The sequence below is a fragment of the Erigeron canadensis genome, chromosome 6, assembly GCF_010389155.1.
Source record: "Erigeron canadensis isolate Cc75 chromosome 6, C_canadensis_v1, whole genome shotgun sequence".
NCBI classification, from domain to species: domain Eukaryota; kingdom Viridiplantae; phylum Streptophyta; class Magnoliopsida; order Asterales; family Asteraceae; genus Erigeron; species Erigeron canadensis.
In genome coordinates this window covers 38,880,627-38,895,477 of record NC_057766.1, presented here as the reverse complement: position 1 = coordinate 38,895,477, position 14,851 = coordinate 38,880,627, and the positions used below count along the sequence as shown (strand labels likewise).

General features: G+C 32.9%; 3 protein-coding genes across 4 annotated transcripts; 1 reads left to right on the top strand and 2 right to left on the bottom strand.

Moving 5' to 3' along the window:
* Positions 1-1,637: 1,637 nt before the first annotated feature.
* LOC122604852 (protein FAR1-RELATED SEQUENCE 1-like) lies at positions 1,638-2,750 on the bottom strand. The gene has a single exon (XM_043777714.1). It carries the CDS (start codon positions 2,748-2,750, stop codon positions 1,638-1,640), a length of 1,113 nt encoding a protein of 370 aa, XP_043633649.1.
* Positions 2,751-2,859: 109 nt separating this feature from the next.
* On the bottom strand, positions 2,860-4,347 carry LOC122604851 (protein FAR1-RELATED SEQUENCE 8-like). The gene is made up of 2 exons (XM_043777712.1): positions 4,103-4,347; positions 2,860-3,892 (listed from the first exon to the last, which is right to left on the bottom strand). The coding sequence occupies exons 1-2, from the start codon at positions 4,345-4,347 to the stop codon at positions 2,860-2,862; spliced, it is 1,278 nt and encodes a 425-aa protein (XP_043633647.1).
* A 4,145-nt stretch (positions 4,348-8,492) lies between these two features.
* On the top strand, positions 8,493-12,328 carry LOC122603963 (NAC domain-containing protein 78-like). 2 transcript variants are annotated; one of them, XM_043776832.1, is made up of 6 exons: positions 8,493-8,803; positions 9,412-9,689; positions 9,774-9,965; positions 10,469-10,957; positions 11,099-11,324; positions 11,681-12,328. In XM_043776832.1, exons 1-6 carry the CDS (start codon positions 8,647-8,649, stop codon positions 12,088-12,090), a joined length of 1,752 nt encoding a protein of 583 aa, XP_043632767.1. In that variant the 5' UTR covers positions 8,493-8,646; the 3' UTR covers positions 12,091-12,328. The 2 variants fall into 2 exon arrangements, with proteins under 2 accessions (XP_043632767.1, XP_043632766.1); XM_043776831.1 differs by having other exon boundaries at positions 8,494-8,803; positions 11,039-11,324.
* Positions 12,329-14,851: the final 2,523 nt, after the last annotated feature.

The following is a 14,851-nucleotide window of genomic DNA, read 5'->3' as shown; positions in this document are numbered from 1 at the left end:
TGCCCGAATTTCTATATTGCATATACAATTTTCTATTGAAGTTTTATTAATGGATCGAAGAAATATAGAAAAATATATTGTATACCATGTGTTTGAATAAATTCTATTATATTCGATCGAGTTTGATTAGCTTGCCATTTACGATTTGTAAGTTATAAGATAATTCGGAGGAATTCGGTTGAGTTTTTGTTGTTGAAGATAACGAGAAAAGGTTGTAGCTTGAGAAGAGTATTATTCACCTAAGCATGGTTCTTACATGAAGTGAATGATTTACTATATGGTGATGGAGCATAAGAGCAGAGCACAACAGAATGTATTCCAAGACAATTACTCGTATAAATTTAGATAAAAAGATTTGTTTGTTATAATTGGTTGTATTGATGTACATTCATGTATATAAGAGTTCACAAGTTGAGTAGTAGGTGAATCTATGTACTTGTTTTCATATTCATTTGAGGGCATCTGAATGAATTTAAAAGTAATTATAACATGTGTTTGTCAAACAATGTTGTTATAACTATCATGTTATTACCATCAATCATAAAATGTAAGCCCGTTTGGGTGTAAGGAGAAATCATCAATCAGAAATCGTCAATTAGCAATGGATATGTAGAAGAAAATTCAGTCTGCATCTCTGCAAAATTTCGTTGCAACAAGCCCGTTTGGGTGTAATGAAGCACGTAGGCTTCATTAAAGATAGTTGGAACTTGGGGACTCCAACTCACTCGCACCTACATTTGGAACTGTTTTAGACTCCTGTACCAAATCCGCAAACGACCATATTATCACATCTATAACAGGGGTTATAAGGCTGAATTGTAGACCAAAATCTTGATAAACCAATATCTATAGACAATATTAACATCAGTAGTAACCAAATCACTTCGGTAAAAGAGCTTTACATTTAAAAATCAATCTAGCACTAGAAAATATCAATAATGTATTCTTTCATTATAAAACATCACTAGGCTAGTAATCAAAACAAATGCCACACACAAAATAGGTCCTCGTCTTTTACTCAAACAATACTTTAAATGCTAAAACCAACCAAACACAAAGTACCATCAAATAACGAAAAACACACTAAAAATATGACGGACAAAAAACACAGAAAAACTCGCTATGGAAAGCTAATTTTTGTATTTGGAGGGTTAAATGATGCATCTCCAAAGACAACTTGTGATGATTTTTGAACTTGATATTCTCCTACATCTTGCAAGTGTGGCAAAAGTTGGTGAAACATATCTTCTTGCACATGAAATTGCTGATGTTGCATAGAATAACTTGGAAATAATCCACCAAAGTGAGGCTGAAAATTGGCATACCCGCTATTACTTATATCACCCGAAACAGAGTATGCATTATCATTATGATTTTCCTACAAGAAAAAGAGTAGTGCTTAAATACTTTGAGAAAATTATTGCTTAACTTTTAGACATATTAATCACACAAATTTTTAACTAAATATTAGTTTAACATGATTACCCCTTTTCTTTTCATCGAATGCTTTTTCTTTGCTATATTATCACCTTCACAACCAAGTTCCCCATCTTCAGCATCTTTCAAATTCTGAAATCAGAATAGAACATAATCAAAAGATACTCTTGTTCTTTTAAAAGTGAAATATACATGATTTACTAACATACCTTCTTCTTTTTCGGCTTTTTTGTAATGATTTCTTCAACATTGGACTTTAATCTCTTACTCGAAGGACGACCTTTTCTTCGCACTACCAAGGGATCGAGAATCTTTGTGCTACTCTTAGTAGAATTACTAGGCCCCGGAGTAGATATAAAGCTATCAGGACCACTTTTTTTACCTGTAACTTCACTCATTAGTTCAGTGACCTGGTTAAGTACAAGATTACATTTTTCTTCTAATTCAGATGCCAAGTCCGCCACTTGTGAGAAAGCACTACACATTCTATCATAACGACGCCCCTCATCTGAGCCAACCCAATCACTATAAGTTACTTTGACCTTAGTATGTTTCCTTTTGACATCTTTTCTCCATCTTCGCAAGTTGTATTTATTTGGCACCAAATATATCTTCTCATGGATAAGTACCGTAAGTGCATGCCTACACAACATTCCACGAAACTCAAACAAGCGGCATTTACATCTCACATCACATTCTTCCTCCGAATCACCCTTTCTAAACAAAACACTAAATGGTTTCCTTATTATTCTTCCATTGGCCATAACATCCTCAAGTACTTCATATTCAAAAACCATGTCTTGTGATTTTACAGAACCTATCCCACAATACATTTTTCCTGTCAATTCTTCCCGGAACTCTTTAAACTTGACATGGGTGAAAACATCCCTCATTTGTTCTTCCATGGCATAACGGGTAATTGGTTGATAATGTGTATTGTATGAATTAAAATCTTCTTTATTTTCTTTCTCCGCCCTATCCCTTAATGCATTTTCGTATTGTTCCACAAATTGTTTCAAGGTAGTTTTTTTGTTTACATATTTATCAAAAAATGCATTAATACTCTCGCTACGTTGTGTAGTAGACATACCTGCCCAGAAAGTATCTTTCACATAACAAGGGACCCATCTATGTCTTTCTAAGTACAAACTTATCAACCATTTATTTTTTTGGAGTTGGTACCTCTCTAGCATTCTATTCCATGCATCTTCAAATTCACTAGGAATAAAAGAATCATACACAGCATTTTTAAGCCTATACTTAATTAATTTGTATTTTTTATGACTTCCTAACTTCTCAGGCAGTTTTTTCATGATATGCCACAAACACCACCGAACAAAAAGAAAAAAAAAAGTGACGAAATAATTAATTTTTAGACATAGCAAATAAAGTATACCAGCTAGTAAGGAAGGAAAATAGTTATCACCTATGACGTGCATCCGGGAACACATATTGTATTGCATTCTTCATAGCTTGGTCCTGATCCATGATAATGGCTTTAGGAGGACGTCCAGACATACACGCAAGCCATGACTGGAATAGCCATGTGAAAGTCTCGTTATCTTCATTTGAAATCAATCCAAAACCAAGCAATATTGATTGTCCATGATGATTTACTCCTACAAACGGAGCCATTGGCATCTCATACTCATTTGTAAGATACGTAGTATCAAATGTAACAACATCCCCGAACTCCTCATAAGCTGCCCTACACCTCGCATCTGCCCAAAACAAGCTCTTTAGTCGATTTTCTTCATCTAGTTCCCATGTGTAAAAGAAATCACGATCGGAAGATTGAACCTTCGTGAAATAACTTTGAATTGCTTCAGCATCACCTTCTCCAAACTTTAACCGTTTCACTTTATCAATGTAGTTGCGACAATCCTTCTCTGTAAATGGTACATTTTCATATCCCCCACTCTCAACGACAAAGGTATTAAAACCCTTATTCATTCTTACTTCAGCTCTTTGATATATCTCAAGTCGTCTTTTGACATTCCGGTTTACGAACCTATGACACCGATAAAAACGTCCTTTACTTGGACTAAAAGGATGATTGTGTTTGAGCTCAACCTTTGACACCGTCCACTTTTTACTCATTCCAAGCACCGCATTAACTTTTGCTGGACAATTTGTTTTTGAAACGGGTCGAGGGTTCAATATATTTTTCGAGTTGGATATTGACTTTCCAGCCCGATTACACGATACAGTGGCATACTTTTTCTCATCATCGGTATAAGACTTTCGTGAAGACCTTTTATACACTCCAAATCCCTTTTTTTCCCCATAGTTTGCATAAAAACTAGCAAGCTCTTCAATAGTGTCAAAGGTCATGCCAATCTTTGGTTCTTCAATATTTTCATCATGGTGACTATTGTTACTTTTGTTTGGAGAAAACACGTTTTCATGATATTTGCCATCATCTAAAGTTAAATCACAGTTGGTTTCTTTTTGCCTACAATGAACAAAACTGGGAACATTTAAATTATGATCAATCGACACAAAATCTAGCCCATTTCAATGTTATGACATTACTCAGTATTATATAAAACAAGTTTCTTTCATATGCATTTGTAATCTAAAGCTGCAATTATTTTATTGATCAAAATTCAACAGCAGCCTATAATAGATATAACTTTCGTTCAAAAAAATAGATATAATTTACTCAGTATCATCCTCATAATTCTGAATATTCTTAACTTTTAATGACGAGTCTGATATTGGTGGTTGATCATCATGCTGTAACCCTTGATCAGTTAATATCTCTTGATCAAAATCCAAAAATAATCCTTCATCGGAACCCGATAACAACCCGTGATCATCATCTAACGGGGAAGAAAAAAAGGATGAGCAATCCGATAATATCTCTTCATCATGTAGCGAAGAAGAAAGAGTTGAAGCGTGATTCATGTTGATAGGTAATTTTGTGTCGTTCATTATGCTGTAACCCCTAATATTAGAGGGAAAATTAGGGTAGGGTTATCTAACCTAGGTTAATCTTATTTCTTATTTAGTTAAGATTTGATGATGTGGATGAGCCACGTACATTTCCACCTCAGTTAGTAAAAAAACAGTTTGTAAAATACGAGTCAATATAGCATTTCTCTTTCGAATAAGTTAAAGGCTTGCTTATTTAAAAGAATTCTTAAAGCCTAAAACGCAAAATAGGTAGAGTATGCTCAACTGGTTTTGGGACCAAAGACAAAATTGTGACATGAGGTCATATGGGTTATATAAATTATGTACATACATAGGAATATTTGACTATATTAATCCAATACACCGAAAATGGGCCTTAAGAGGGCCGAAGATCAAAAGTCAAAACTTTTAACGGTTTTATGACTTTATCTATTATGACATATTCTAATCCATTTACCACGGATGCATAAGTTTCGTAGTAATTTTGTACAGGATAATGTATTTCTGTGGTAGATGAATCGAAAGGTACAGTAAGTTTATCATCATTTCCTCGGCATATTAACATAAAAAGTGTTTGCTTAGAAAAGACAACCTTAAGATTTTTAAATTAATTCACGAGAGTTGGAGCATGTTTTTAAAAGTCATGGTCACGATAGGACACAAATTTATTCTATTGTACACAAAAGAGAATCTTCTAGATCTATAGACTTCTTGTAAAGTCAAATTCTTTTGTGGAAGCAAATAGATGTGAACTTTTAAATAGAAAATTGATAGTATATAATTTAATTCAATAATAAAATTTTAATAAGTATATTACAACTACCGTTATCTTAACGCAATGGGAAGGCACAATATTGCCCCCAACTACCACGTGGTCAATATTAATAAAGTTGCACTTGAAGCTATTATCCAGCAAAGAGCTACATCAATTATTATGCAATTAACAAATATATTACTACTATCTTTTGATTAATCTTTAATTAATCTTCACATTTAAATGTGTCTAGTGACCATGCTAGCAAGTAGCAAAGTATGTATATATGACACAATTACCAGAAATCCAGAATTAAAAAAGAAAAGCAATAAAGCCATGAGATTCTTAAGATCGCTTCTTTTAGAAGTTAGTAGCATGAGTTCGGTTTCAAACATCAAGCAACTTATAAATAAGTAGAAAATACGGGAATCATGGAACATTAATACAAAGAGGGCATGCCACTTCGGCTTAAATTCTAGACTATGTAGATACATCAAACCCTTATCTCCTTACAATTTTCAACGTGCAAAAAGGAATTATATCTGAAGTCAATGAATAATGTCGTCGGAAATCCCATGGTGAATATTTCAGTATACTGTGAACCCGAAGGGCCCTTTAGATCAAACATTATCTAGAGACAATTTGGTTATGAACAAAATGAATGCCAATTTTCATATGCTATGTCCGTTAATATGTTGTGGTATTTAATTTCAAATGGTTTTCATTTAAACCTTTATTGCCGGTAGAGCAGAAAGAAAAAAAAAAAAAAATTTTCTCACTTCTAATAATGTAAATGGCACTAACACTATCATGATATACCATATGTGGTTTCTATGATAGGCGGGTATATGTATATGCTGCTTCAAAAGAACGAATTTTTTGTTTATCCCGGCCATTTATAAAAATCCTCGATGGTAGAAACTAGGAGTAGTGTTTTTCATTCTTATATTTTAAATAAATAGTTCTGCCTCCAAAGTCATAAAATGCGGGTATTGTAACTCATCCTCCCCTAGTCTTTTTATTAATGGATAACATAAATTATTTACTGTTACAATACTAACACGGCACTTAAAAATTATTACGACAGCAAAAATATAGTAGTATCTTGATCAAATGTGGTTGACAATAATAATATATGAAAATATTGTATGCATATGGAATCATATACAATATTAAACATCATGTCTCATGCAACATCCAAATTTATTACTGTATCAAATTATACATGAAATAAAAGATACTAGTTAACTTAAAGTTTAAAGTCCACATTAAGCTAGATGGTGGATTGGTTTTAAGTATATAATTATATATAAGTGTTTGATATATTATTAACAATGGTTAGATATATAACATTATTAATCAATTTTCTGATATTAACTTATATTTAAACTACTGTTACATAAATTATGAAAACAAACAATAGATAGATGTTGAAGATGAAACTATAATTTAAACAAAATTTAAGTTGCACCGATAACATATTTCTTAAATGTAATTTTTATTTAGCAAACAATTATTTCGGAATGGAATGGAAGGACTGTTAAATTGATAAACTAATGTTCGAGTGATGGATCTTATATTCTTATTTACTTCGTTCGAAACATGCATTTTGTACTCTCAGTTAGCTCCTTCCTCTTATGGAGGACACATTAGAGGCGTTTATTACACGTGTTACATAAGTTAGATCATTGATATGATCAGTAACTTCTCAAATAAAATACTACGAGATTGTTAATTTGGTTCAAATCTTTTACATATAAACCTTATGAAAATATATAGATTTGAAATTTTTTATATTAACATAACAAAATTTTATTATAATCTTTGAATCAAACGACCTCATATTCTAAATCATAACAATGACATCTTTTAGCCAAACACCGCACATATATCAACATTTAATATGTTGTAAAAAGTTAGTACGTTGTTGCATATATATTTTGACAGACAAATGAGTGTGCGTAGGTACACAACTACTAGCTTGTTTATGTAATTATGTTTAAATTATACTCGTATGACACTCTTAAATGTAAGTTTATGTATATCACAAGTTTGAAGCTACCTTATTTTAATTTAAAAAATGCTAGAAGTATGACTTCCATCGCCACGACTTATTTTTCTTTATGAAGTTCAACTTTTCAATATCCAAACCATCCAACTATTACTGTTCTTAAGAAGATATTTATATTATCATGTATCTACCTCCGTTTGATAGTAAATTCTATCATCAAAACACAAATAAAGAATAAATAAATTAACTTTAATGAATGGGTAACACAAACAAGCTATGCAAGTATGCAAGACGTGAACCCGGCTATATGAGAAGTTGGGGACACATACTCATTAGTCATTACATAAATTCTTTTTTATCACACTATTTCTCACCATTATATACGATGAACCGGCAACATTTGAATGAAATGGTTCATATCTTTACCTTTAAAATAGAGATTATAGGTTCGATATTTATTTCTAAGTCCGGATGATCTTTTTTATCTTAGATAAAATTTGTAGGCAGTGTATTCAGTATAAATAATGATAAAATTGTTTACATCTCGACCTCTATCATAAATCATAAAAGACGTCATTGAGAATTACTATACGTTAAGAAAGATAGTTGTTGACTTCCTATGTTTTCATTTCTTTAGAAAGTATATTTATCACGAATGTAAACTCTAGTCGATGAGCCATTTCAAATGTTACCATCACTTACCAAGTTCATTGTATAATTTCATAATAATGATAATACATAGCCCTTTTTTGAACGTCAAATTTTAATAAATCAATACAATAATTAGAAAGTGAAAAACCTTGGTGAACCGTGTTTCCTTTCTCAGTTTAAAGATGTACTAGTATTTAATTTGGATATTTTATCTATACTATATTATAAAAAAAATTAGACCTTTCCATTTTTGGAAATGTTGAAGTTACTTTATGCGATATGACAGAAATATCATTTTCTTATTTTCTAAATCACCTTATTCTTTAGTTACTAATTTAATTATCTCCACTAATATACTAAAAATACTTTTAATGAAATAAATACATGTACCTTAACTCTTGAAATATATACACTAATTATAATCAATTAGATTTACATCAATAACTTACACTATTAGTCGTCACCACCATCATTCATCGCAGCCACCCGTGATCACCGCATTACCGTCGCCACCACCGCATTGTGCAAGCACCATGCTAGTTAATATTAAAAAACAAAAAAGAGTTTGTTTTACAAAAGTGCCACGCAAGTGTTTCTTTCCTTCTAGGAAGCATCTACTTAACTTGCCACAATATATAAAGTTTAAAAATCTGAATATAAATACGATAAATACGATATAATAATAATTATATTATAAAATATATAAAGTCATCAACATACACCAAACTCAAATCCCCTCTCTTTTTTCCACTTTCCCCTTAAATCAAAAAATCAACCCTAATTTCCAAATTTTCAGTTTTCTTTCATTGCACAAAAATTTATGAATTTACACACACATATATAACAACAATATATATAATTTATAGATATAGATATGGGCTCTTCTTCACTGGCACCTGGATTTAGATTTCATCCGACTGATGAAGAACTTGTATGGTATTACTTACGCCGTAAGATTTGTGGCAAACCCTTTAGATTTGATGCTATTTCTGATGTTGATGTTTATAAAGTTGAGCCTTGGGATCTTCCAGGTTTGTTTTTCGCTTTTATTATTTTTTTTTGTTGTTTTTTTTTTTTTTTTTTTTTTTTTTCTGATTTGATATGTTATTCAGTAATTCAATTAGTTTTGTGATTAAACTGTGATAAAGATTGAAACTTTATTGAATCTTTGGAATAATTAGGTAGTTATGGGTGAGACCCACGTTTAGAATTGGTAAACAGATGAGGTATTCGGTATTCAGGTTATCCGGGAAAGACAAGTCGTTAACTAAGATTTTAAGAATATATATAATATTGTTTATATAGAGGTAGTATGTTAATAAAAATTTGAATCTTGAATTGATTTTGTGGGTATTAGGTAGACCTATGTTAGAATATTCATGTGATTTTGTTAAAATAGAAATAAGATGTTATTAAAAATTATTTTTTTATAGAATATTTGTATGATTCTGTGGATAATTCGATATAGATTGAGCCCCGTATGAGGATTTTGATGTAATAAGTAATATTGATAAAATAGAGATTATTAAATGAGACTATTACTTTTGGTCAAACATTATATCTTCTTGATTGGATGGTGATTTTTGGGAATTTTGGGTTTTAATTGATTTATGTGGTTTGGGTCAATTTTGGGGTGCAGGGTTGTCTAGAATGAAGACTAGGGACTTGGAATGGTATTTTTTCAGTGTTCTGGATAAGAAGTATGGAAACGGGTCGCGAACAAATCGGGCAACTGATAGAGGGTATTGGAAGACTACCGGGAAAGATAGATCTGTTTACCACAGGTCCCATCCCATTGGGATGAAGAAGACTTTGGTGTATCATAATGGTCGGGCACCAAAGGGCGAGAGGACAAATTGGGTTATGCATGAATATAGACTTATTGATCAGGAGTTAGAACAAGCTGGAGTTGCTCAGGTGAGGATGCCGTGTATGTCTTATATTGTATAGCAAGCTGATGTTGCTCTGTGTTTTGAACTCTAATGATATTTGGACTGGCAGGACGCATTTGTTCTTTGTAGAATCTTTCGGAAGAGTGGGTCTGGGCCAAAGAACGGTGAAAATTACGGTGCACCATTTGTTGACGAGGAATGGGAGGAGGATGAGCTTGTAATGGTCCCCAAGCAGGATTTTCCTCATGGATTTCCTGTTGAGGATGATGATGCGTACCTAGATGCAGATGAACTTGAGCAGGTTTTGGCATATTTATGAAACCTTCATCTTTCTGACATGCTCTTATCTATTCTTAGCTTCATCTTAGATTGAGATATTTTGTCTTTGGGTAGTGGATTTTATCACAAAACAGATTTGGGTGTCTGATTGGGTTGTTTTATTTAAGAAGCTTAACCAACCAATAAGTTTACTTCCCTGTCATTAATGCATCCTGATGCTGTTTGCTATTTTACCTTAAGGCTAATAAAGCCTCTTCTTCCGTGTCTTTATAAAAAGCTAATGTGTTATCTATTTTTCTTACATATACGATTATTATCTCTAAAATATCGTAGTATTTGTTTGCTATCTGATGCTGTAATATACTTTTAGAAACCAGCACTTCAAACTTAGGCAATTTGTATAATTGAATTTGCTTCTAGACACATATTTCCGTTGATTGTTTCACTTGGCATGTTAAAGGATTCTCTCTTTTTTTCCCCCTTTTTTATGTTTATAGCTCTGATGAATGCTTTTTTTTACCATAGATTCTTGGATCAGAAACACCAGATGGACATCGTCCTCTTCTATTAGAATTCCATCAGGGTGACAATGTTAGCAGTGATGAAGTCTCCACAGAGATGATACATGACCCCCAAAACTTCTCAGTGGGTGGAATTGCGGGTCAATCTCAGCCTGAGCAAGAAGACGGACCTAAGTTGTTTGATTTGCCCGTGCAGAATGAGTTGGATCCTACGTCTGTTAAGCATGAATACATTGGTGAAATGAGCAATACCACTGATTTTGATGTGGATTATTTGCTTGATGAACCCTTTTTTGATGCTTCCACCGGTGACTTCCAATTTGATGGAAGCTCATTCTTTGAAGTAGATGACATTAAAAATGATGTCAAGACAGAGCCTGGCCTTGAACTGTTTGATACGTATACCTCGTTTCTTAATCCAGAGGGGGAGACCTTGGATTATGCTTTTGATTCAAGTGAAAAGATACTCTCTGGATCGTCCCTCACTTTTGAGGTATCAAACCATCACTTTAGTTTCTTCTCCTTTTTGTTATAATCATATCAATCTACATTAATTTTACTTTCCATTGATCAGAATGTAAAAGAAGAAACCTATCAATTGAGTGATGTTAGCCAGCAATTTTTTGAAGTGCAGAATGATGATTTTGCCTCTTCTAAGGTAGACCATCAAGATTTTATCGGTAACCTTGAAGAACATAATAACAATGTTGCCTCCACATCAAACCAAGAACATCCAGATTCAGCTACAGGTAGCATGGAAGGAACTCACGGGGCAGATTCAGCAAGTCAACAATCATTTGAAGGACAGTGTAACAATCTCGATTCCTCTTCAAAGAAAGAGGACTTGGATAAGCCAACAGGTAGTTAAAAAGGCACCAATTTTCTAGAGAATTATCGACCCGCTTACTTGTGGGTCAATTAGGTCGTATTTTGTTTATTCAACCAGTGAAATGGGTAAAGTATAATGATCAGTTCATAGTAACATGTTGAATCTTTCAAAAGTCGGCCAAGGTGTGTCTTCCTCATAAATCATTTTTTTTTTAAAACGGATTATTTTGAAACTCTGTATGTGTTCTAGTTAGTTTAACATGCTAAATGGTATATAAAAAAATTCAACATTTAGGACAGAGTATTTCAGGTTTACCTAAACCAGATTATCATTTACAGTCCCTGATTATTTCGACATCTCAAATGTTTTCTACATTGGTCTTTGTAGACTTTGCATACCCATTTCTCCAGAGGACGAGTTGCATGCTGGAAAACATATCTGCTCCACCGGCATATGCATCAGAGTTTCCTGCTAAATATCTGGCTGCTGCCTCTCAAGCTTCTACCTCAGTTCGCGTTACCACAGGCATTATTCGAATAAGGGATGTTTGTTTCACAGGGTGCAAGGTGGACTGGTCATTGGGAAAAAATGGTCATCTCGATGTTGTTCTCTCATTCGGGGTGGAGCAAAATGACGTCAGTTCTACAAATTCACAAGAAACTGTTGGCTTGAGTTCCCGCAAGGCGAATTCTGCAGTGTCTCGAAGCTTGTTTTATTGCTTATTTCTGTGGATCATGGTTCTTTCCTTGAGCTTCAAGATCAGCAGTCTTGTTTGTCCCAAATCAGTCATGAGCTGAACAGTCAATCGTCAACTCTTTTTATTGCCAGCAAAGTCCTCCCTCTTGGTGCCTTGTGGTTTATATCTCCTTACTTATCTTTAACAAATAATAATCATTATGCAAGCATGTTGTTCTAAAAACATGATGCTGAGTTAATGTTTTATTGTTAAAATTTATTGGTCAGAACATTAGAAAGATTCAGAGGAACAAATTTTATGTGGAACTGGAAGGAAATAGTACTTCGCTGTTTCATGCATTACTGTTGTGTTTATTAATTAGTTGCACTCTAACCATCTGATTAAATGTGTGTTTTTCTATGTGTTCTGTTTATTATTGTACTGCATGGCTTAATATGTTCATGGTTATTACTAGTTTAAGCCCAATCAGACTCTGGCTTTGGTTTGCGATGCGACTCAACAGGCTCTGTTATTCATAATACCCCAGAAATGGAGTCTAGAGCATGGTCGACGGTGCTATTTTTACTCATGGTCTTGGGTATACGAAGCCTTACAACCACTATAATGCAGCTGTGGGCATTGTGTAGAACTCCTTCAGCCAGTTTGAAGTTTGAACTGGTTACAAGTCTTTTGGATGGTTCCTGGGTCCCTTTTCAAGTATTTTGGTGTAACATTACGGTCCCATTTGTTATGATCAGGTATATGGTGTGGTGAGTGGCGACCACCTCCTGAAGCCCTCCACAGGTGCGCATCAGTTGATTCCATGATACGAATCAAACCCTCACTTGGCTTTTCTTCTGTCACTCGGCTTATCCCGCTTGACCATTCTCACTTACCTCCCTCGCATGTGGCAACAACTCAATATAAGGTCATGAATAACTTGGATCTCACATATTACTACAGGAGAGCCACCAATCTTAATTATCCGGAAGTTTGAAATAACATATATATCTATATTACATAATAAAAGTATTTGTTGCCCTCCATTTTTTTTTTTCAAATAACCTTTTTTTTATACATTATTTTAAACATTTCCAATTAAAGTACCTATAATATTTATTTAAAATATCTTCAAATGTAACGTCACGATATGTGTTATGTTCTTCCTATGGTTTTTATAACCGTGAATATTAATTCATTGATTGTTTTACTAATTAAAAAAAAAGAATTCAAATAACCTTTTCTTTTATACATCATTTTAAACATCTCCAATTAAAATACCTATAATAATTATTTAAAATATCTATAGTACCCTTAATTAACTTAAATACTTAATTTACAACATATATTATTAATTATTAAATAATTACATTATTCCTTTTACATGAATTACTTTTACATTAACTACACTGCTACCGCCACTATCAGCGTTGTCGCCGTTACCAACACATGTCGCCGTTACCACCGCCGGATTGCACAGACATATGGATAGTTTCTATAGTGGACAAAAGATATATCTTAAATTCTTTCAACATGACTAGTAAGTTGAAAGATCCTCAACTATTAAATTATAATTAAATATCAAGTTTCAAACTTAGATCATGCTTAAGATGTAAAGACGTAAAGTGTCACCCGCTAATATACAGATTTTACCGAGAATTGCCCAAGATATCTTGAAAGCAATGTTTAATGAATTTAAAACACATTTATCTTTATTTTTCTATATTGTTTTGTTTTTTTAAAGAGAGAGGTTGGCGATTCCTTGTTTTGTAATATGCAACTTTATAAACACAGACAGACTTATATGACAATATCTAAGTTACATATGAATATGACTGTATTGTATGTAAACTATGTATAGTATTATATAATAATATGAAGAATTTGAGATATATGAGAATAACATCATAAGTAGTAGCTTTCAATAAAAATGTGGCAAAAAAATAGCGCATTAGTTTACAAAAACCGCAGAAGTTACTTTGATTTTTTTTTTTTTCTTGTATATGGGTGACCCTTTCTTCCGCTATTGGTAGATTGTTGCACACTTGCACATAAAGTAAATAAAAAATAAATTACCATTTTGGCTGGCTCATTATCCATCAAAATACTATATAGAGAGACTAATTTGATAGGTTTAAAAATATATCTACAAATTTGGTGGTGACACATAGATGATTTTCACATATTCTCTCTTAATTTTAACACATTTGATCTGTCAATATTATTTAGGCATATCTACAGACATTACCAAATTCGTCACATTTAATAATTTTTTATTTAGTTACCATACCAAGAGTAGAAATCAGGAAAATAACTTGATCAACACCCTTTACGGTATGTATTACACCAGGTAAATCGCAACGGCTGTGGTAGGAGGACTATCACACCATAATGACGTTGAGGCTACGGGGGACAAAGTGATAACTGATAACCGTTCTGTGTGTGGTTATCACTTTGGTGATTAGCCGAGTGATAGAATTACATTTCTCATTTTCTTACTATCATTCTGGTGATTAGCCGAGTAATAGAATTACTTTTTCCATTTTTCTTACTATGTATGTATCATGTAGATGATAAGTTGTGTGATCTACTTATCAATGTGTTTGTTGTGGAAGAAAAATAAGTTCAGCGTTAACTAGAATGACACCATTATTTTGTGTGCTAGATAGTAGGATGCTCTGTAACCATGATACTATGTTGGCATTTATAAGAAAAAGGGCAAATGGGAGTCCTTATCTAAAAAGGATAACATCACACCCAATTATTCCATTAGTGTAAACTACAAACATTATTGGCTGATATTATATATTTTAATCATTACAAGGTAATTGATATCAATTTTGATTCGTTAATCTGTCTCAAGATTGCATCATGAGTGAATA